This window comes from Perognathus longimembris, chromosome 1 (genome assembly GCF_023159225.1).
Source record: "Perognathus longimembris pacificus isolate PPM17 chromosome 1, ASM2315922v1, whole genome shotgun sequence".
NCBI lineage: Eukaryota > Metazoa > Chordata > Mammalia > Rodentia > Heteromyidae > Perognathus > Perognathus longimembris.
The window spans coordinates 137,808,244-137,832,868 of record NC_063161.1 but is presented as its reverse complement, the minus strand read 5'-3'; the positions used below and the strand labels follow the sequence as shown (position 1 = coordinate 137,832,868).

The following is a 24,625-nucleotide window of genomic DNA, read 5'->3' as shown; positions in this document are numbered from 1 at the left end:
AGAAAAGAACATTGAAATTGGTTTTGAATGGGGGAGTAGAATAAGACAGAGTGATGATGGGAGTGAGGTTGCATATATGGAAACACTATAGTACAACTCTCCTTGTACCATACAATATTCTTCTTGTCGATATTAGTTTGAACTGTGGACACTGGCCCATTTCAAAAAGTTACAAGGTCAGGGGATGGTTATTTCTTTATTGAGCTTCAGTTCAGCCACAATATATTCTCAGCACCATCTTTAATAGGGTCTGTGGGACAATGTCTCTGTTGGATCTGAAGTTTCTTTATCCTACAGATCCCTCACACCAACTTTAAATTGCTTTGAGAATTGGGGAACAATTATAATAACTGCTGCATAACAAATACTTTCTCTTCTACATCTATGCAATCAGGCATTGCTTGTTGAACCTGGCTTTAATTCAGATGCTGATATAAATACTGTGAAAATATACTTGGTTTCTATAGGAGGTAGAAATAATTTATTATTACAAAGGTGAATCTTGAATAGCAGAAACAGTACCATAATTAAACTCAATTAAGCCCAATCTGTAATTATAGCTATTAATCAATATGTATTGTAAATAACCTAAAGAAATGCAGATACCAATTTATTTTTTACCAAATTAATATGATTATTATCCTTAAAGCAATTTCTATATGTTGTCTTCTTTCTTTTTTTCTTTTCTTGTCTCTTTACTGGGGTTTGAACTCAAGATCTAGGTGGTGCCACTGAGCTTTTTCACTCAAGGTTGGTGCTCTACCGCTTGAGTCACAGTTCCACTTCTGGTTCTTAGTTGAAAAATTAGAGATAAAAGTCTCGCTCACAGACTTTCTTGTCGGAGCTGGCCTTGAACCATCATCTTCAGATTTCTGCCTCTGGAGTAGTAGCTAGGATTATAGGAATGAGTCACCAGAGTCTAGCCACAGTCTTTTGCAATGTCCATTGTAACTAATTTATCACTATTCCACAAATGAGAAAACAAGCTATAAAGTTATAAAGAAGCAAAAGACTGACTCTAGGATGAGGTGTTTCTCGATTGTGTTAAACCCATGTAAGGTATGCTCCAGTGAGTACAAGATGACCATCTGCACTCTACATAGAGATAATTTACATCATTGCTGATTATTTGTATTAGACAGCAGTTTGTAATTACAGAAAGCTACTAAGTTAAATTAAGCAAATGAACATTGTTGCAAATGAACAATATGAGGGCAGACATTTCCCTCAACCTGAATCCACAAATATCCCATAAGGAAACTGCTTATGAACCTAGCAAGTAAACTTCATGGATTCAGTAAAACCTACTATGTGTAGTTACCATGTTAGATATAGATATTGAAGGATAATCAAGAGATAACCTGCTTCCCCATGGCTTTTGTCATCTTCCAATATGGGAACTGAAGAAACTAAAGGCGGTAAGAGAGGTCCGACTTTAGGTGGATGTAAATTGTGAAGGAATTTCCATCCAGGAAAGAAAATCTTATGACAGGTGTCAGGAGAAGTAATTCCACTAGCTTGTTTCACTGCCACATTTGTCTAGGAGGAAAGATAATAATAAGCTTCTCATACCTGGACCCCAAAGAAGTCTGATCTGGAACATTTCCTTGTGTGCTGGTAAGTTAATATCTGGTTACATTCTGTATTTTGCATTTGTAACTGGGGTGAGGAATCTTCTGTTGTCTGTTATTCAGTGCTCCTTAAGTAATTTCTGAACCTTACCTGAGTGAGAATTTTGGGTGTTGGAAGAAGTAGTATAGAATAAATGCCAAATCATTGCTCCTTTCCTCTGGGCACTGTTGAGTGAGTACAGCCAATGCATCTTGTGGCTCTATAAGTTTTCTAGGGTTCTTGATGGTCATTCTATGCTAGTAATTTAAAGATAATAGGCTCTTGATGTTGTGTCTACTTATTATCCATTTGACCTTATCATAGAAAATTATTTCCTACTACTAAATATGACACATAAGACACCAACCATAAAATATGGCTAATTCAATAAAATGATATGTTTCTCCTCTCCTTCCCAGCAATCCTCCCAGGATTCCTTCTTCAATCCCTTCCCTCTTTCCTATCTTCTCCCTCTCTCTTTCCCTCCCTCCCTCCCTCCCTCCCTCCTTTCCTCCTTTCCTTCCTTCCTTCCTTCCTTCCTTCCTTCCTTCCTTCCTTCCTTCCTTCCTTCCCTCTTGCCCTTCCTCCCTTCTTTTCTTCCTTTCTTTATATTCATTAAATAAAAAGGAACAGTTTCTTTTGTAATTAACTTTTTTCATTTATAAGTCTGAGAATGTATATTCCCTTGTTTGCCTTTTTCTTCAAAACTTAAGTATTTACAGAATCAGACATGGTGATGGTTGAAGGAAGAATAAATTTTATAGTTAATAAGTAGTGACAACCACATTAACTTATATATACATATTTTAATTCCTTCAATTCCTATCTCTAGAAAACAAATCAACAAAAAGAAACTCTCATAATGTCACACTGTATGATGTCACCTTGGGGATGCTAAAGTCAGATATGGAAAAGCCCTTTAGTTTTTTTGTTTTGTTTTGTTTCTGACCAGTATTTGAACTTGGTTTCTGCTGCTTTTGCTCACTAGCTAACATTTTACCAAGTCTAGATTCACCCTTATATGACTTGAATCTTATAAATGTCTTTCTTTTGGAAAAGTCCACTATTTTAGCCTATGATTTAGTAGATAAGCATAACTGTAACATATGTAAATATGTGATTTCCCTATACTCCTAACAGAACTGTGTTCCACAATGGAAGCATTTTACATTATTGTTTTTATTTATTCTTGCTTACTTGGAACATGATTGATTTCAAGGTGAGCTTCTAATAATACTCTCAAAATAAACTAGTATAGAGTAGTATTGTATGATTTTATTCTGCTTTTAAAATGTCCTGTTCATTTTTTTTTTTACTATGTAACAATATGATGTCATTCTGGTTTATCCTGCAACCCCCCAAAATTGTATTCTTTTTTTTTTTTTGGCCAGTCCTGGGCCTTGGACTCAGGGCCTGAGCACTGTCGCTGGCTTCTTCCCGCTCAAGGCTAGCACTCTGCCACTTGAGCCACAGCGCCGCTTCTGGCCGTTTTCTGTATATGTGGTGCTGGGGAATCGAACCTAGGGCCTCGTGTATCCGAGGCAGGCACTCTTGCCACTAGGCTATATCCCCAGCCCCCAAAATTGTATTCTTGAATTTTCCCAGGTTGTTATGATCATATATATAGAAAGGAAAAAAGAATGCTGGTTTGAATGAGAAATGTCTCTATAAGCTGTCAACTCAGTGTATATAATGAAAGTCTTGCTCCTCCAGTGTTAGGGAGAGTGATTTCATAAGAATCAATAGTAGCACTTATGAGAAGGAATACTACAACAGAATCTAAAGCTTTTCAACATTCCCAGATGCTTCATATGGACATGAAAATTATTTTATCATTGAACTGACACAAGCTGTGTCAAAGAGCTTAGCTTCGGGCTGGGGATATGGCCTAGTGGCAAGAGTGCCTGCCTCGGATACACGAGGCCCTAGGTTCGATTCCCCAGCACCATATATACAGAAAACGGCCAGAAGCGGCGCTGTGGCTCAAGTGGCAGAGTGCTAGCCTTGAGCGGGAAGAAGCCAGGGACAGTGCTCAGGCCCTGAGTCCAAGGCCCAGGACTGGCCAAAAAAAAAAAAAAAAAAAAAAAAAAAAGAGCTTAGCTTCAAATTCTATTATTTACTACCTGATAAATCTCAGTGAAATTCTGTCTTTCATGTGTGGAAAAATGGGGTAATATAAATAATTCATATTTAGAAAAACATATCATGGTGTATGCACCCTTGTATGCATGTTTATATAACAATTAAAAACATTCTTATTATTTTAGGTTGACTTTAAACCAGTAAATTATCAAGATGAATTTTGATCCTGCATAATAAAGTGTGTCTGGAGCTCTTTTAATGTTCTCCAAGATTTCTCTATCCTGTTCATATGCAATGGTCTTGCCAAAGGAGCAAACATACAAGATACTGAATGGGCTGAAACATGAAGTCAATAAGGATACCTTTAACCAGATGTTAAATTTCAGGTGATGCTTTTCAATTCATCATGATTAAATATTGGTAAAATATATAGCAAAATTGACTCATTATCAATCAAAACTCCAATCCTTCTTGAGTAAAATATTTCCTCAACTGCTTCCCTTTGGAAGAGAAGAATGAAGAAATCAGACTTTCAATTGTTAATTGGCCATAAGTGTTAGAAACATCAATTCTAGAATGTGGTTCTCAACATAAGGAAAGGTTACTTCCATATATGTCTGACCATGGTTAGTTTCACATAAGTTAGTGGTCATGCTTAGGTACTTCCATGCCTTCTATATTCATTGTATTCTAATAACACATGTTAATGAAAAGAACATTGCTAGAGTTTCAAGCAAGAAACACCAAAAACTGTCTAAAATGATATTTAGGTACTTTGTACCATTTCTTTCTTAGCAGTGGCATTTTATGTAAAGTCTTTGAATCCTAAGTGATGATATGGATAAACTTAACCAAACATTCATTTCAGAATTTCTTCTTCTGAGTTTTTCTGGTTACCCAAAGACTGAAATAATCTATTTTGCTTTGGTTCTGGTGATATACCTAGTTATTCTAATTGGTAATGGTGCTCTGATCACAGCATGCATCTTTGACTCTCATCTTCATACTCCCATGTACTTCTTCCTGGCCAATCTCTCTTTCCTTGATATCTGCTATACAACTTCCTCTGTTTCCTCAACACTGGTGAGCTTAATCTCCAAGAAAAGAAACATTTCTTTTTCTGGATACACAGTACAGATGTTTCTTGGTTTTGCAATGGGATCAACAGAATGCTTGCTTCTGGGCATGATGGCTTTTGATTGTTATGTGGCTATTTGCAACGCTCTGAGATACCCCATGATCATGAGCAAAGAAGTGTATGTAGTGATGGCTTCTGTGTCATGGCTTTGTGGTGGAACTAATTCAGTTGTGCAGACATCTCTTGCCATGCGATTGCCTTTCTGTGGAAATAATATTATCAATCATTTTATTTGTGAAGTCTTAGCTGTCCTCAAGCTAGTTTGTGCTTATGTATCGCTCAATATTATTACTATGATGATATCAAACATGGTCTTTTTGATTCTTCTACTGCTGGTCATTTTTTTTCTCCTATTTGTTCATTCTCCTCACTATCTTGAGAATGAACACAGCCACAGGGAGACTCAAGGCCTTTTCCACCTGCTCAGCTCATCTGACTGTGGTGATCATCTTTTATGGTACCATCTTCTCTATGTATGCAAAACCCAAGTCTCATGACCCCACTGGTGAAGAAAAGTTTCAAACTGCAGATAAGATCATTTCTTTATTTTATGGAATTGTGACTCCCATGCTGAATCCTGTAATCTGTAGCTTGAGGAATAAGGATGTCAAAGCTGCTATAAAATATATACTGAAACAAAAACCAATTAAATAACAGCATAAGGATATGCATGCCTTTGTGTAACTGGCACAAAGATGGACTCAGAGAAAAGCCAATGAGTATTTTTGTTTTTTTTTTTGGAGAAAATCTGGTTCATGACAGATATTATTTTTTGCCTTCAGTATCCTTGCTCAGGTAAATTTTGCTTCTAGAAAGTCATGCTCCAGAGCTCACAAACTATTAGAATTCCATTAGAATTCTATCCTTAGATATGTGTAAAATAAATGTTTCTGATGGACCACACAGAAACACTGGAAGACACTGGAAGTGAAGAAACAAAAGTACAAATCTCCAAGCTTTCCAACTATTTTATTGGGTTTGGGGTTGGTTATTTGTTATTCCTTTTATGCTGTGGTGATCTTTACTCATAATAAATAATTAAGCTGATTCTAGTTCCATTTCAAGTTTAAATAAGTTGTAAACTTGAGAGCATAGCATCAGTATAATACTGTCCAATAAAAGCACAATTGAAATTAAGACTCCACATTGAGGAATAAAATATACTGATAAAAACTTATACAAGCTGGGTGCTGGTGGCCAGTGCTTGCAATCCTAGGATCCTGGTTCCAAGACAGCGCAACAGGAGAAAGGCTGTTAGACTCTTATCTCCAATTAATCACCAGAAAATGTGAGGTAGAGCGGTGGCTCAAATGGTACAGGGTTATCCTTGAGCCAAAAAGCTCAGAGACTGTGCCCAGGCCCTGAGTTCAAGCCTTATGACTTGCAAAAAGGAAATATATGTGTATATGTATATCTATCTATCTATCGATCGATCGATTGATCGATCGATCTATCTGTCATCTATCCAAAAGAATTTGCACCAGCACTTTTTTCACTTTCAATTAATAATTAGTAAAGCCAGATTTGTGCCTGAAGATTTTCCTCATTAATATCTGTATTGTTTTCTTTTGCTGCTTCTCCTATATCTGTATAGAGGAAAATGGGAACATGAGAAAGAACAATAGAGTATAAAATGATTATAAGGAGATGGCTCACTACTATTCCTGGGACAGCATAGGAAAGATAGTGGAGGATTGCCTGGCATAGGGCTGAATATCTACCCTAATAGATATTAGCAGAATGAAGAAGGTAGTTGTTGTTAGCAAAAAAAATTTACAAACATCTCAAAACTATATAATATGTCCTCACAGGCTCAGGAAGGGAGCTAAAATATGAAGATATTGAGAAAGTAAAATCAACTCTTATCTTCAGTGAGTTGTAATGTAAAAGTAAATGTTGTCTTTTTCGATGAATCATTAGTTAAGGTCCCAGTGATAAGCATAGAGAAAAATCAGCTACAATATCCATAAGGCCTATGATTCCTTAGTCTATTGATGATTGCTGAGGTTTTTACATCACTTTTCTGTCCAAGTTTCCTCTTCTATTTGTTTTAGAACCACATCAACTTACATCACTTGCATATGCTCTGCTCTTTGTCACGCTACTTCTTTTAGGTATATCCAGGGTTCTACCTACTTGATCTGGTGTCTAAATCCTGTGGTTCTGTTTTTTCTACCAGAGTAGATAGAGATGTTACTGTAGAGCATTTCCAGCGCTGGTATGTCTCCTGTGGATTGGACTGTTGACAAGCCCTCATGATGTTGGCATTTGAACAGTGTATGCCTCTCCTACATCTCCACCACAGACCGTACATTGAAAATCTTTTCATTTCTAAATTACTTTGAATTTCGGTTCTCACTTTGTTGTGTTGGTTGAATGCCTCCATTTCTTTTTCTCATATTTGGTCTTCAAGAGGCCACTTCAAAAAGAGAATAAAAGTTCCCATTTGTGTTAGTTCTTTTCTAAACCCAGGGATGTTTTATAATAGACAAAGATATGTCTCACTTTAATGATGTCTCTTCAAACATATCTCACAACTGAAACGCAATGTAGGGGGTCCTGTGTAATTAAATAAAACCTACAGATTTAGACTATCTTATTCTTACATTCACTTTCTTTTGAGGCTGTTAAAATACATATGCTATCATTATTGTCATTATCTGATTCTTCTGATACCCGTGGAAGACTGCTCTTAATTCTTCTTAAACCAAATATTGACAATTGGATGTGGTACTTTTTGAAAATGGCATAGAGGTTGCCAGATATGTGATCATTGGAAATGAGGAGACATACAACAAACCTTTCAAGTCTCCAAATTACCTAAATGGGTTTTGGGTTAATTATTCATTCCTTCTAAGCCATGATGGTATTTATTCATAATAAATGAAGCTGATTTTAGTGCTACATGAAGTTTAAATAAGTTGGAAACTTGCTAGCATAGTACCAGTATCATACTGTCCAAAAAAATCAGAATTGAAACTAAAACTCTACATTGAAGAATAAAGTATAGCCTAACACTTTTTTCACTGTTAGCTAATCATTAGTAGAGCAAGATATATGTCCTAAGATTTACCCCATTGTTACCAACCTAAGTTTCCTTCACTGCTTCTCCCATATCTTTATAAAGAAAAGATGGGGACATGAGAACAAATAATAGACTGTAAGATAATTGGTGGAAGGTGGTTCACTCTTGCAAGAGGACAGTGAAGATGATCAGGGTCTGACATATGGTACAACTTAATGAACTGTTGAGGGTACAGATTAGCAGGAGAACTAGTCTAAAAAGAAGAAGGTAGATGTTCTTAGCTAAAAAGGAGTATAAATATCTCAAATTTTTCTGAATTGTTCTCACAGGTTCAGAAAGGGTACTAACACAGGAAGAGGTTGGGAAAGTGAAATCGGTTCTTACTCTTTTTCAGTGAGTTGAAATGTAAAAGTAATTGTCTTTTTCTGTGAATCATTATTTAGGAGGCCAATGATAAGCATAGAGAAAAATCAGCCACACCATCCACAATGTCTGTGATTTCTTAGTCTATTCATGATTGTTGAGATTTCATATCACTGTTTTATACAAGTTTCTTCTATTTGTTTTAGAACCACATCAACACACATCACCTATTCATATGCTCCACTCTGTCCATCTACTTCCTTCAGGCTAAGGTTTCTAAATCCTGCAGTTCTGTTTCTGTTTTGGAGTGTTGTTATTGCAGTACATTTACAGTTAGTTGATCCACTGGGCTGCTGACAAGGTCTTGTGATGGCATTTGAACAGCTTATGCTTCAGGAGAGACCTTATATTGAAAAGTACTCTGTCTAATTTTCCATAAATTTTGGTCCATACTTTGTTTTGTTGGTTGAATGTCTCCATTTTCCTCTTATTAATCATTACTCATTTCTTCTCATTAGTCAGGGAAATTTTATAATAATCAAAGATATGTCTCACTTTAATGATGTCTCTTCAAATGTAGCTCACAACTTAAACTCAATGTAGGGGTCTTATGTAGTTAAATAAAACCATGGCTTTTAGGCTGTATGATACAGCTCTTCCATTCACTATCTTTTGAGACTGATGAAGTACATATTTTTGTTAGTTTTTAATAAACACATATTATAATTTGTGGTGTGTGTTTTTGCTTACATGCATATATAAATATTGCTCTGATATTTTAAGTACATTGCTGTTTTTCATAATCTGTGTTTTTCAGTAAAATGTGATATCTATTTGAAAATTATAGTCATAGTATAACTATTACAGTTATAATCTATTAACATCAGGATCATATTCTGAATATTAACATTTACACAATAGCTGAATAGACAACTAAAATGCTTTAATATCATATTTATTTATCTGAATTTATTGCCCAAATGATTTGATATAGATATAAAAATCTCATGAGCTTGACACATGGATTCACTTTTGCCTGCAGAATTATTTATTATATTGTTGATATGAATTTCTTTTCATTCTAATAAAGATTGTGTGCAGCATCCTATTTGAAATTAAGTTAACAAGAAAGCAAAGTGAAAGTCAGCTAAAATGTAAAGGGTAATGAATTTAATTCACAGCAAATATCTGTTTCCATTCATATTGCCTAGATCCTTTTTTTTCATGACTGAGTTTTATTTTTGTAACTGTTTAGGTTATTAAGATCCTTGAGTTAACTTTACTTTGGTAGATAAGTTTTTAACTAGAAAACTCTCATGTTACATAAAGTTAGTTGTGTGGACATTTGCCTCTGTCAAAAGTCAGAAGGACAAGACAATGGTACTGTCTCACTGAGCTTTTGGACAGTCACAATATATTCTCTGCACCACCTAATTGGATCTGTAGGACACTGTCATTGTTGTACCAGAGGATCAAACTACAGCTCCCTTGCTCCAATGTCAAATTTCTGTGGGAATTGGGGACCAATTATACCTGTTACCTAACAAGTAATTCTTTTCCAGTTCTGTGGAATCAGATATTTATTTATGAACCTGCCCCTAATTTAGAATGCTGATGTAAATATTAAGGAAAAAAGAATTTAGTTCTTCTAGGGGTGGATGTAATCAATTAGTTTAAGTATAAGTTCTGAATACCTTATAATTGTACCTTTTCATTCACAATTAAAACTACTATCAGCATAATCTTACATGTGTACATTTGGTTTTGTTTCCTTTGTGTAACTTGGGAATCTTGTAGGGAAAATTCTTGCTAATTTCAATGTCCTGAGTGTTTCCTCTGTATTTTCATTTTTTTCAATTATCTTTATATAGTATATACAAAGAGATTTCAACATGTCAGGTTATGAATAAAATGCATATCTATCAGTGTCACTTCTTCTGTCATTTTGGCCACATCTGTCCCAATGGTATCCATCTCCTCGTTACCTGGTTCCATTTTCACCTGTGTGCACTGGATATTATGACTGCATTTCCCCACCCTTTTTCTCTCCACGTGTCTTCCTCTTTTCCCTTGAGCCTCATCCCCTTAGATCTAAACATATATGATTGTTTTGAACTCAAAGTGATTGCATAGCAAAGGAAGCAATCAGCAGAAGAAAGAGATAATGTGCAGAATAGGAAGAAATATTTTCAAACTATATATACATCTGGAAAGGTATTAGTATCCAGAATATACAAATAGGTCCTAATCCTCAATGACAATTAAACAAACTCAACACAGTATACTCATAAACTGAACATGTTGTGTTAAAACTCCCATTGTACAACTACTTAAAGATAATAAAAATTAAAATGGGCAATAGACCTAATGGCCAATATTTGCATCAAAAACAGGTTCAAAATTACTAATTATGGGGGAAAGTCAAATCAAAGTTACAATGCAATAATATCTCACCCTGATAAAAATGGCAATCATCAAAAAGGACAAAAGATAGAAAGTGTTGGTGACAAAAGTAAAAAGTATTGGTGAAGATGTAAAGCAAAGAGAACCTCTGTAAACTATGAGTGGAACCTGAGTTGGTACAATCATAACTGAAAACAGTTGAAAATGCTCCAAGAAATATAAATAGAGCGGTCATATAACCAGGGACCCCCATTTCTGAACATATATTCAGAATGTAGAATGTTCATGAAACTCCCATGTTCATTGCAGCACTTTTCATAATAAGAAAAGGGAACAACTTGAGTGTCCATTAGCTATAGATAGATAAAAGTGGAATATATACAAAATGGAACATTCCTATACCATTAAAAACTATGAAAGTTTTGTCATTTGTGATAAAATGGATGGAAGTAGATATATTTATGCTAAATAAAATAAACAGTACAAAAGTCTTCCTCTACGATGAAAAGTTAAGTCTTCATGATCGAACTCTTCTTCCTGCACATTGTTAATGGTACGGTTAATGTTTGCCTTCCTGATATCCATTTATCTGTGGAATTCTTTGGCCATTCTCTTGCTGATACACAATTTATATATTTATTTCAGTGATTCCTCAAAAGAATGGCAGATGTGGAAAGAAATGGGGTTGGGTTTTTCCTTCTGCTTATTCGCCATGTGAATGCAGCCAAGAAAATTAATGTCAGACACAGTACTGGGCCATATGTATAATCAAAGTTATTTTAGTAATTTTTTTTCCATCTCAATAAACAAAAATGGGTCATCCTTGGCTTCAGTCTGAATAAGCAAAACTAAAAATTGGTTCAAGGCTCAATTTTCTCATTTCATGTTTAGGGATATGATATTCTCTCATTTGTGCCTCTCTTCCTACTTGGTATTATTTAAATTATTTCTGAAGTGGGAATCTCCATTTCGGCTTCTGATTCTAAGAAATTACACACATCAGAGAAATTTTCCCACTGCTCATCACATAATAAACTGAGTTTTAGACAGGAAGTCAAGCTAGTTAACCTAAGAACTGGTAGCAGTTATGAAAACATTATGTTTATGAACATCCCAAGTGGTAATTGCTGATCATCCAGCTAATCTATCTGTTTTGCTTATATATGTCATATATCTGTTAAGAAGAAACTAATGAAATCAAATTGCATTATTCTCTAAATGCATGATTTCTTTTCCTAATAATGTGGCTATTCTTATAAAAAGAAATGCCAACTTTTCTAACAATAGAACCTTCATACATTCCTATCATGTTTACCTTCATTCCTCTGTAGAAAGCAGTTGCTGTCAATCTGCTATTCCTACACGGTGTTCAGCCTGTTTCTTCTGGAGTATTCCAATTCTTCTTTTCTCTCTTCCTTTTTGTCTTTTTCTATATGTAGTCTAGAATTGAAGTTGTTTCAGAACTCTCTCTTGATTTATTTCTCATTAACATCTGTCTGGAGATCCTTAAAATCTTAATTTTGGCCCCCTGATCTATTGTGCTCTGTATCAAACTCTTTCATAGTAATTTTCTTGTATCTATCACTGAAAATAATCCTTGAGATGTGATGCATCATACTTTCCTGTCTTTACTTGGATGACAATAGGCTTCTGCTAAAGTTTAGCTACTCGTAATATTGCATGTAGACAATAGTAGGGGAGAAAAAGTTTATGATGTTTGCATTTCAATAGTATTTATTTTCTGCACTACATTGAATAAGATGATATGGCCCTAAAGTTTGCTGGAAAAAATGTCGTTAGTGATTTTTCACATTGTTAAACCAGTCACATAACACAAAGAAAACCTATTGTATCAGAAAAAATCTGGATAATATGCCAGTTTACATAACTGATAAATTAACAACTCACTACTCAAAATGTGGCACCCTACCTGCTGCCCCCTCATTCCCTGGAACTTCATTAGGAAGGAAGATTCACAGGCTCTTCTCCGACCTACTAAAAATTAAGTTTAACAAGACACTCAGATAAATATATATGTGCATACAAATCTATCGATTCATCTATTTGTCTATCTATCTCTCTATCTCTCTATCTATCTATCAAATTGAAATACTAAAATAATCAAGTCTTCATTTTTTTTGAAGTGGCAGAAATTCAGATTGTATTTGGAGGGGAAAATATTGTAGCTTTTGATGTTGTGATCCATCTCATTTTGGTTACTGAAATTTGAGTGATACATATTTTGATCTGTATAAATTTCTTAAGTGTACTGAGAACAATACTCATTATCCTTTCAGGATATTTTATCTTGTTTTGTTTTGAATGCAGTTTTTGCCATGACTTTGTTTACTTACATTTTCCATATACATTTCAATATGCTTTTAATCCCATCTAGTAACATTCCATTTCACATATGCTATATTCTATCCCCAGAAATAATAGTCAAGTAACTTTTCAGTTCATTAGGTTTTTACTTTCCTCTAACTTCTTACTGATTTGTAATAACTCATCTGCTAATTTTATCATCTCTTTTATTTTTGAATATGCTTTTATATGTTTCTTTCTTCCTGACTTTTAGACAGAAAGTTCTATTCTTTTTCATGTTTTGTGCTTTGGCAGTTGAATAATAGTTACTTTGGATTTTAGGCTATTGAGTGCTTAAGTTTGAAGTTTCCTTTAAAATATATTGGATATATTCTGGTAGGCAATGTTTTGTAGATTACCTTGATCTCTTTGAAACATGTTTTTAGCTTTCTGGCTTTCTGGGAGCAAGTAGACTTGAATTAACCAAGATACTGAGTATAAAATAAGAAATGTGGGTGATTTTGCTTTGCTATTTGCCATCAATATGGATGCATATGCCTTAATTTAGGATACACAGTAGATCAGAGCCAGGGTAATAACATTCCCTGATACATACTAGAAGTGTTTCTAATTTCCCAAGTCATTACCTCACCCACATCCTGGCACCTAACAGTGGCATGAAAGAGCATAATGTAGTTTTAAGGTTGTTGGCAATGGAAGCAGATGTAGGCTTCTTCCTACTTCCATTGACAGAGTTAACTCAAACCCTACTGATCTTAAAATTTCCAAAGAAGAAAACACCTGTAGGTAGTACCTTAGAATCTTGAGTACAAGTTGACACCTTACATTTATTATTTCCGTGATAGTACATATTATACAACAGGCTTTGAAACATCTAGTACAGGACCAGGGATGAACAATGTTCTATCTGACATGCTGTCATTCCATATCTCACCACTAGTGAGAGCAGACTAGAGACAAGCTTTAAGTGTTAGTCTATCAAAGCCACTTATAATCTTGGTCCTGGGAACTATTTCACCTTGCCTTAAGCTCATTATTTCTTGAGATTTACAAGGTTTCAGACACAAAGCTTAAAGATTTCAAATTGTACTATATCTCCTAGAATGAAAGATAGGCCATTACATGAAATTGAGCCAGATGTAATTTCAACCACATGACAAAGAAGATTCACTTGAAATGGCCAGAAATATGTACACATTGTCACAGTTTTTACTTTTGTTGTTTGTTTTATTCTGTGACTATCTTTAATTATTCCTATTCTAAAATTCTTTTTTGTAGTTTCTTTCCTTCCTTTGTTCAGGTATAGAGACTGAAAACAAGGCTTCACATTCTCCTTTGGCTTTCTAGCTCATAACTGGCACTCTACCACTTAAGCCATACCTGGAGTATTTACCTTTGGCTGGTCACAGATTTGTCTTCCAGAGATGGCTACAAACTGGGTCCCTCAGATCTTAGCCTCCTGAAGAGTTAGGATTATAGGCATCAACCACAAGTAACTGGCTCTTAGTGTTTTTTAAAATATAATTTAATTCAGAAAATAACAAAAGGATACTGCAAAAGCTCCAAGGAATATTTTTTCCTGATCTAAAAAATTTAGGGGAGAAAAAGAACACAGCTCATTTTCTTAAACTGAATTCTCCAGACAGAGATCCAGGGAACAGAATTTAGACACAAAGCAAGTATTAAGGAAATGCTCCTAAGGAAAACTGGTAAGGGAATGGTGGATGTGATTCCATGCCTGTTTCTGGCAGCAGATAATAGCCTAGCTTCTTGAGGGAGGTCTGGAATGAAAGCTACACCTCAAAGTTGTCACCACACAGAAATCAGTTTATTAGGTGAAAAAAAAACACAGTAGAAATGGGAGATGGACCTAATACAGTTAGACTAAAGAGAATATATTTGAGGTAATAGAAGCCAAGTTTCTATTGTCAGAAAAGACAAGTAATTATATAAGATACCAAGAAAGTGAGGATAAACTCTATTGCAATTATACACATTAGTATAAAATGTTTTCAATCTTATAGGTAAATATGAAAATAAATGCAGATAGAAATGTGTTTGTCTATGTTGTGTGTGTATGTGTTAGCTCTGTTTAGGTTTGTCTACTGATATGGCCTAGAAACTGAAACCTTTATTTTCAAATTTTTTTACGTACACTGAGTTCCAAGCTGCATTGATCACCTCCCTTTTAGAGAGTTTTGCTTGCTTCACTGACAAAATTAGATAAGCTTCCTATCTTTTGTACTTTGTACTTCATATTTCTCTTGAGTCCTCTGTTTCATGGACCTCTTCCAACAGATAAACAGGAAACAAAGCATCCATTTAGGGATTTCTGAAATGAGTCTATTCCTCGTGTTAAAGATGCTGCACATCTGGGTATTTCTGTTGAAAGGGCAGCTTCTCCAGCAACTTTGGAATCTGATCCATTGTTTGCCAATTCAAAGATGGATAGGCCTGAAGACTCAGTTCTGGTATAACAGATGTGTGCCAACGTGGCCAGCTGATAATTACCTATGATCATCTCGCCTTTCATACATCTGAGGCTCAAGGTGATCATATCTATGGTAGCAATACCTTTTCCGGAGGATAAAGACATAATTCACAGAAATCCAAGGAAGTTTCTATGATAAGCAGAAAGTGATGTGTGCACATTGGTCTCTTATTCCCTAGTTTCACTGAAGATGTAAAAGAAAAACATCCATTTGCCTTAATGGCCAAATTGTAATTTGCTTAATTTTCTCTCACATATTAAATATATTCACAAATCATTTTCTACAATATGCCTACATTAATAAATCATTTCTTTTGCAATGTAATTACTACAGGGTAGGGGTTTATATGCCTTCTCCTTAAGTGGTCAATTATTCAACATGTCTTAAAAAATAACACCTGGATGAGTACATCAATGAATTCACTGAGACTTCAAAAAGCTCCATATGATAATAACCTGACTTTATACTCAACAATACAAGTAGAATTTCTAATTGTTTTACTTTTACTCTAGCTCATACATAGTATTAAAATTATGCAAACCCTTATTATGGAAATTTTATAAGTACAAATAGTTATTTATCCACACATACAAAAATGAGCAAAATTATTCATGGTTTATATTGTCAAATCTAAAATCATATATTTTTCATATTTTAACACTTGGGAAGCTAGAAAGAATTCTAAAGCTGAAAGTATTTCAGTTTTTAAAATAACATTATATGAATATACCTTAAACTATTTAAACACTGATTTAAAGTATCCATTCAATTTTAAATCTAGAGATAAAAGCAAATAATTAAAAATAAAATATTTGAAAATTTACTGGTCTCAAAGTTCTACATTCTTATTAAACTAGGTATCTTCATGAGTATGCAACACCTGGACACTGTGATTCTATAGGTGACCATTTAATTCTGATGTCACGCTAATGCTTATTAAACGCTAAGTATTTCCATGGAAGCAAAATTAGCTTTGTGTAAATGAATTTTTATGCAAAAAGTTTGGTTTGTAAGGCAAATCAGGATAGAGAACTTTGTGGCAAACTCCTATTCCAAATGATTCTTGTCCAGAGTTTTAGAGGTTATGATAACTATTATGTAGCTTTCAAGATAATGTTGCAGATTGTCCAGAAAAGTGTGTTTATCAGCATATTATTTGATGATGGTCATTAAGATGGTACTAAGATGATTTCTAGTCAGCAAGTTTTTCACAGCTGCTTTTACATTTTTGTTCCATAGACTGTAGATAATAGGATTTAACATGGGAGTTAATCCAGCATATACCAAAGCCATGAAATTTTCTACTTCTTGTGAATTTATGGCAGAGGGCTTCAGATACATGGAGAGAGCTGTCACCACAGTCAAGTGGGCTGCACATGTTGAAAAGGCTTTGCTTCAACCATCCACAGAATTAATCCTCAGAATGTTGGAGAGGATCAAAGCATAAGAGATGGAGTTGAGTATCATTGGCTTGGGAAGGAGGAGGACACTGATCACCAGCATTATGAACTGTACCATGGAGTATCTACACAAGCCCTTTTCAAGACAGCCAAGGTTTCACAAGTAAAATGATTGGTGATGCTACAACCAGAGAGGCAGCTTCAGCACAGGTGCTGTTTCCACCAGGGCAGTGAGGCAGCCTGTGACCCAGGAACCAGCTGCAATTTGCACTCCTGATAATGATGAGAGGGTATCTTAGAGGGTGGCAGATGGCCACATACCTGTCATTGGCCCTCATGGAGAGCAGCACACACTCAGTGGAGCCCACAGCAAAAGAGAAGTACATCTGAGAAACTCATCCTGAGAAGAAGAGGTGTTGTCCCCTGAGACAAAGTGTGTGAGCATTGGTGTGAGCACTGAAGAGGTATACCAGATGTCCAGGCAGGAGATGTTGCTGAGGAAGAAGCACATGGGGGTGTGTAGGTGAGAATCCAGAGTGGTGATGGAGATCAGAATGATATTGCCCAGCAAGGTGATCAGGTATATCAGGAGACAGAACACAAATATGATGGCTTCAACTTTAGGATAATGAGGGGAAAAAAGTTACAGATGTCTAATTCAGCTGGACCATTTCACTGTGTTCTTCTATACAAGCATAAAGGAATTATATCACATGTTATGTACTTTAAGAAAGGATTCTCTTTCACGTTTTTCATATGTACTTATCATCTGTTACCAACTGTGCTTAAATGCTTTAGTTTAATGTATTGGTAATATATGTTACAACATTGTAAATAAAATTTAATCAACAAGTCAAGATACAAACCTTCAATTGCTATCTTTGCTGCAAGACTTTCTTTTCAATGTCTAGGGAGAGTGGGAAGAAGGTATTTTTAAATTAAACATAGGAGGGTAAAAATGTTTAACTTAAAAAATGCTTAACTTAAAGTTAAGGTGAATGAATAACTTTGGTATATTCTACTTTGGATTGAAGGAAAGTTTCACAATACCCATGAGACCAAGTTATATTAGACATAGGCTCTTCCAAAATTAGAGAGATTAGAACTTAGGTAACTCTATAATTCCATTTGCAGCTTCCATTCCAAGTGAGATACTGATGGTTAAAAGTATATGGTAATTTAGTGGAAACATGCTATCGGTTACACTGCTGTGTACTTTGTCATTAACTGCATTATCATATTTAATCATGGCTATTCATGATTAATACCACTAATAACATCACTTACTAAATATGTCTTCAGTCTCAGAGGAAGTCACAAATTTGAATTATTGTCAGAGTTTTTTTTAAAAGTACAACCAAGTCTAACACATTGTTTCCAACTATTATCTTTCTCCAGCAGCAAGGATAACAAGTACATATCACCAAAATCCAGCCATTGCTCGAGATGGTGTCTAGTGGGCTTCTTTTGCAGATAGTCCTAAAAACATAATTGACTGATCTCCACCTCCCAAGTATATAGCAGTAGAGGTGTGGGGCATCATGTGCAACAAGAATCTCTTTTCTTTCATCCAACTGAAGGAGATTGAAATAAATCATACTTATTATCTTTTTCAACTATATAACATTGCTGAACCCTGATGCTCACTGGGCACAATCTTTTTTAAGCTACATAATGACTGTCATGGAATGGTACTGTGTATATTCAAGTTGCTAATTTATGGGTGTACATTGGTATCAGTATATATCATATGTACTGTATATCAGTATATCATATATACTACATATACTCAGTATATATGGTGTATAAATGAGCATATATTACATATGATGGATATATATGCTATCAGTATGTATTATACATACAGTATCAATATGTATGTATCCACGTATACAATGGATAAGATAGATATAATGATAGTATACATGTGCATATATAAGTGTACATTACATAAAATGTAGTTGTGTATATATACTCTGTATATAATATATATGCTATCAACATATATGTGAGTATATACTCATACACTCATAAATCTCTTCATATGTATATATTTTTTTCTTTTAGTAGATCTTGTTAATAAAACATGTAAATATCTGTTAATGTTAGGGTACAGACCTTGGAAGACTAGTCAAAGTGTCACTAGAATAAGGAATAAGTGATCCCAGACAAATTTGATGAGAAAGTGATAGAACTGGAAACTGGGAAGATCAGCACTGCACTAGGAAAACAGAGGAGGAGCAGGAAGATGGCTAGGGTCTTAAAAGAGAATCAAGAAGATTCAAATCACTTACCTGGAGTGACAGGGAGTAAACTAGACCTCAGCCTGAGAGGTGAACTCTTATAACTACCTGTGTATTGTTTTGTTTGCTTACAAAATTGAAGAGTCAGAGAATGCCTGGTTTGTCTAAAGCAGAGAGATGAGCTCTGCAGACAAGCTAGGAAAAGGCATAAAAATTCATTAGTTTTGCAAAGACTAAATGATTTGAGATTTTCTAGCAATGGCATCTACCACTGGGTGCCCCTGTGGCATAACAAACTGAAAGCCTATCAGAAATGGAAGAGCATGAAGTAAGTCAAATTCACTTGAAAGCATTGGTGTTGAGGAAATAGATGAAGTGGAACCACAAATGTTAGTCCCAATGCCCCATTCATGATGCAAGAAACCCCAGGGGAAGCCAGTGGTAGTCACAGGAACTACTGTACTAAGATGCTGCTTTTGCTGAGCTGACACAAGGACTGAAAATTCAACATTTTTGACATTCCTACTTTTTTCCAAAAGGAAGTAGATAGAAAAAATAATCCAAGAAAGCAAATAAATGAAGGTCACATTTATCCTACTTTATTCTTGTTTTTAAATCATTTGATTAACTAGTACTAATTTTAAGTTACTGTGTTAGATGTTAGGGATCAGAAAAAAATCAAGATTAAAACTCTTCCTTGAACATTTTCTCAGTCTAACTTGGAAACTATAGCTCAGTGAAGGAAGTACTTGTGAGTTTTGGGGAAGAGCAAATAATCGTTGTAGTAGTCTGTGAATGGGTGGCAAAGGGTATCATAGAAGAATTACTATCAAGGTTGAATGTACAGAGATGTGTATTTGATGGGCTATTCCATGGACAGTATAACTCAATTCCAGGGATTAGAATGACATAATTTGAAAGAATTTGGGAAATTAAAATGAGCTCCCAGCCAGGACTGTAATGCATCCTAGCAGGTGTGTTTCATTAATGACTTACTTGGGCTTATTTTAGAAGTTCCTGGTACCAAAGCTGTATTAATAAAGGGCACTAGGGGGATGGACATCTATTTCAATGATCTCAGTAGGATCTATAAGCCTAAGTCATGAGGGAAGTGATCTGACCACCGATAAGGATTTTTTTTTATTAACATAGCCAACAGTAAGATAAAAGTACTTAATTTCTTACAAAGTAAGACTTTTAATAAAGGTGATGTCCACATTTTCTGGAAGGGAAAGAAGTATTCATTTGCCATAACAAAATACCATACTCTGTATGGGTTAAACACAGAATTATCCCTCATACTCTGGAGACTAAATATCTGAGCTACAGGTGTGGGGAGGCTTAACCTGAACATTAAAATTCATACTTATCAGCTCTCCAAGTAGTGATTTTGCTTTCATGGCACCAAGGACCACAGATATATGATCAGCTTTATGGCGATTTCTAACCATCAAAGTCCAAAGAAATAATGCCAAGAAAAAAGGAAAAAAAAAAGATGGTTTACAGCCTCCTGAACCAGGAATATCGAGCAAAGCCAGAACCTGAAAGTGATAGGGAAACAAGATTCAAACACTGGGGATGGGGGAGGGATATATTGGTAAGGACAGGAACCACAAGTGAGCCAGGTTGCACAGCAAGGGCAGAGTAAATCATTTAGACACTTTAGGTCTGATTCCCTCATTTCACGTGTTCACTTATTTTGTACTTTAAGGTTCCCTAGTTTTAATTTTAATTTTTACTTTTATTTTTATTGGTTCAGGTCCTGGAACTTGAACTCAGGACCTGGGTGCTACCTATGAGCTGTTTTCCTCAAGTGTGGTGCTCTACCACTTGAGCACAGTTTGGTGGTTAGTTAGAGATAATGAATCTCATGGACTTTCCTTTCCTGAATAGCTTTGAACTGGGATCCTCAGATCTCAGCCTCTGGAGTAGCTAGGATTGCAGGAGTGAGCCACCAGCACATGGTCCTAGTCACCATTTTATGAACGGAATGCCAGAATGACAACACAGAGACATGCTAAATGAGTGTTCATACAAAGGCCATGGTCCTGCAAGCACACAGGTGGAAACAGGAAAAGAATGATTGCATTTTCCTATCCCCCCACTTGACAGAGATGTAGCTATATTTATACACATATAAGTATATATATGCATATATATTTTGTTTAAGTAGTTTACAAAGGACATTCAACAAAGCAGTTTATGAGTCCAATGCATCTTGATCAATGTCACCCCTTTCAATATTCTTACCCACCCCTCCCAATCTAGCCCTTTCCTCACTTTTCTTATTTTTGTAGGATATACATTGAATTTTGATTTATTCATTTAAAATTTTATTTATCTTCAAGTAGTTGTACAAAGGAAGTGCCATGTAATAAAGCAGTATGTGAATATAATGCATCTTGATCAGTGTCACACCATCAGTGTTCAACCTTTTATAGTACATACAATGAATTCTTGACTGTATTCTTTCTTCCCTCCTTCATTCATCTACCTCTCCCCTTGCTTCCCCCCATTTACAAGTATCCATTTCCTGTTTCTTATTTTTTTTATTTTGAATTTGTCCTTGTAAAAAAATTACAATATTTGAACTCACCATAGAGTCTACTATACTTCAGATAATGCATTCATAACCATTTGCATACCACCCAACCTGCTTACTTATAGATTTATAGGCACATTCTAACTACCACAAATGAGGGAAACCATGTAACCTTTGTTTCTCTGGGTCTGTTATTTCACTTAATGTGTATTTTTTCAAGTCTTCCCATTTCCTTAAGAATAGTACAGTATCATCCTTTCTGATAAATGCATATAATTCAGTTGTGTATATATATTTCATTGATTTTTTTTTTACCAATTCCCCCATACTTCTTTTCATTCATTTACCTCACTTCCCATAACTCAATCCCACCTCTTTCAAGTACCATTTCCTGGTGTTTATTTTGTTGAACTATGATTTATCCCCTCTAAGGAATTACATTGTTTGATTTTTTCCCTGAATCCACCACATTTTAGTTAATGTATTTGAGAAAACAATCCAAAAACTCATATGGAAGCACAAAAGTTCCCCTTCCCTACCAATTCCTGAGCAGAACAAGTAATGTTGAAGTTATAACAAAAACAAACTTCAAACTCTATAACAGAGCTATAGTAATGAGAACAGCTTGGTACTGGCACAGAAATAGGCCTGAGGATCAATGGAACAGAATAGAAGACCCAGAAAGACACCCACACACCTACAGCCATCTAATATTCCATAATGGAGTAAAAAAAAATCTTGGAAGAATGATGCCTTTTCAAAAAGTGGTGTTGAAAAAACTGGATATTCACATGCAGAAAACTTAAACTGGATTCCCATATATCACCTTGCATCAGTATTCATTCAAAACAGATCAAAGACCTCAATGTAAAATTTGAAGCCATGAAACTATTACAGGAAGGAGTGGAGAAACATTAGGATTCCTTGGCACAGTAAAAACTTTCTCTGTATATGTACCACAGTCCCAAGCAAAATGAACTATAAAAATTGGAAATAAGTGGCTTGTCTTTCTTGTTGTTATGTCCAATATGCTCTATGAAATTATGCGTTTTTCTTTTGTCTTTCTTCCCAATAGTTTACCCCTGATGCCACTGTAAATGACTTTGGTACACTGGGTATTGTATGTACATTTATTGGAACTAGGGGAAGGGAAGACTAAAATGGAGAGACAAAGGGTAAAAGATGAGCCAATGCAACAGTAATACTTACAATACAATATGCTATAAACCAACTGTACATCTCAGGGGAGGACGGGGAGGGAACTAGAGAGGGGGGAAGGTGGGAGAACAATGAAGGAGGAGGTAACATGTTTGATAAGAAATGTATTCACTGCCTTATGTATGCAATTGTAAGCCCTCTGTACATTACTTTGACAATAAAAAAAGTTAAAAAAACAAAAAATTTCTGAGTAAAGGTCCAGAAATACAGAAAATCAAAGAAAGACTTGATAAATGGGATTGAATCAAACAAAAAAAGTTTTCTGTGGTTAACAAGCTAAGATGTCAACCTACAGAAAAGGGAGAAATATTTTTCCAGCTCACATCAGAAAATGGCTTAATCTAGAATATATGGAGAGCTTAAAAAATTAAACCCTCAAAGAATCAATAGTCCAATGAATAAATGGACAAATGAGATTAATAGTGATATCTGAGAAGTAACAATGGCCAACAGACACATGAAGAAATGCTCATTATCTCTAGCCATAAAAGAGATGAAAACAAACACTGGGATTCCAACACAGTCTATTCTGAATGACAATCATCAAGAATATAAACAATAACAGATGGCTTGTATGAATGTGGACAAAATGTAACTCTTGTTCATGTTCTCTGAAAAGCAGTATGGGGGACACTCAGAAAATGAAGCATAGTGATAATACCCTATGATCCATCTATCTCACTCATGAGCATTTATTCAAAAGATTATAAACTTAGCTACAGTAAAGCCCCCATCCCCCCCCCCCCCCCACATTCATGTTCATTACAGCTCTATTCACTATAGTCAAGGTATGGAATCAGTCCATATGCCTTCAATGGATAAATGGGTAAAGAAAGTGTGGAATATAAACACAACAGAATTTTATTAATCCATTAAAAAGAACAACATTGTATCCTTTGCAAAGAAATGGAAAGACCTAAGAAAATCATGTTAAATGAAGTCAGCCCCAGGGAGAAAAATGATACGTATTTTCTTTCATACCTGGAAGTTAAACTTAGTTTATAAATATATAAGTAAACACCTCAAGTGGTATGAAAGTATCTGCTATATTTTCTAATTATAGTCATAACTCTTCCTTTGGAAGAATGAAGACCAAATTTTTACTTATTCTTTATACTATTATAACACCAGTGATATGGAGGTATTTGTTATTTATACTCATTGTGTTATAATTCCTTTTTGCCACTAGGTAGCAGTAAAGATTTGTCTTTGAGGCCATCATCCCAAAATTGGTTTCTCAGAAAACAGAAAATTCATTGGGTAGATTTTCTACCTATTGTTACTGTTATTTACAAATAGAAAAAAAGTTGTTTACATTTTCACTCAAATTATTTTAAAGTGCATTATTGGAAACAATGCTAATCTCTTAAGTCAGAGACTAAATACCAAGAAGTAGTTGTATAATACTTCAGTGGAAACTGTAGGAAACAGAAATAAGAGGTTTTTATCTCTGTCCTCGAACGTGTCAATATCTCTTACATTAATGTATCATTGCTGCCTTTCTTGTCCAATGCTTAAGGGAAATATCAGCTCTCTGAGGAGTAGCACTGTAACTGGGTTTCGGCTCCCTGTGCTCATGCAAGCAAGAACAGTGGTAAGGGACTTTCAAAGCCTCAGTCAAAACACCACTCAAGGGACTGGGAATATGGCCTAGTGACAAGAGTGCCTGACTCGTATACATGAAGCCCTGGGTTCGATTCCCCAGCACCACATATATAGAAAATGGCCAGAAGTGGCGCTGTGGCTCAAGTGGCAGAGTGCTAGCCTTGAGCAAAGATAAGCC

General features: G+C 35.2%; 2 protein-coding genes across 2 annotated transcripts; one reads left to right on the top strand and one right to left on the bottom strand.

Moving 5' to 3' along the window:
- Positions 1–4,076: 4,076 nt before the first annotated feature.
- LOC125356143 (olfactory receptor 13C3-like) lies at positions 4,077–5,514 on the top strand. The gene is given in 2 exon segments (XM_048352507.1): positions 4,077–5,172; positions 5,174–5,514. Coding segments are annotated over 2 exon segments (954 nt in total). The 5' UTR covers positions 4,077–4,530; the 3' UTR covers positions 5,486–5,514.
- Positions 5,515–16,591: 11,077 nt separating this feature from the next.
- On the bottom strand, positions 16,592–17,510 carry LOC125356139 (olfactory receptor 13F1). The gene is given in 6 exon segments (XM_048352494.1): positions 16,592–16,959; positions 16,962–17,035; positions 17,037–17,111; positions 17,113–17,251; positions 17,254–17,474; positions 17,476–17,510. Coding segments are annotated over 6 exon segments (912 nt in total).
- Between the last annotated feature and the right edge of the window lie 7,115 nt (positions 17,511–24,625).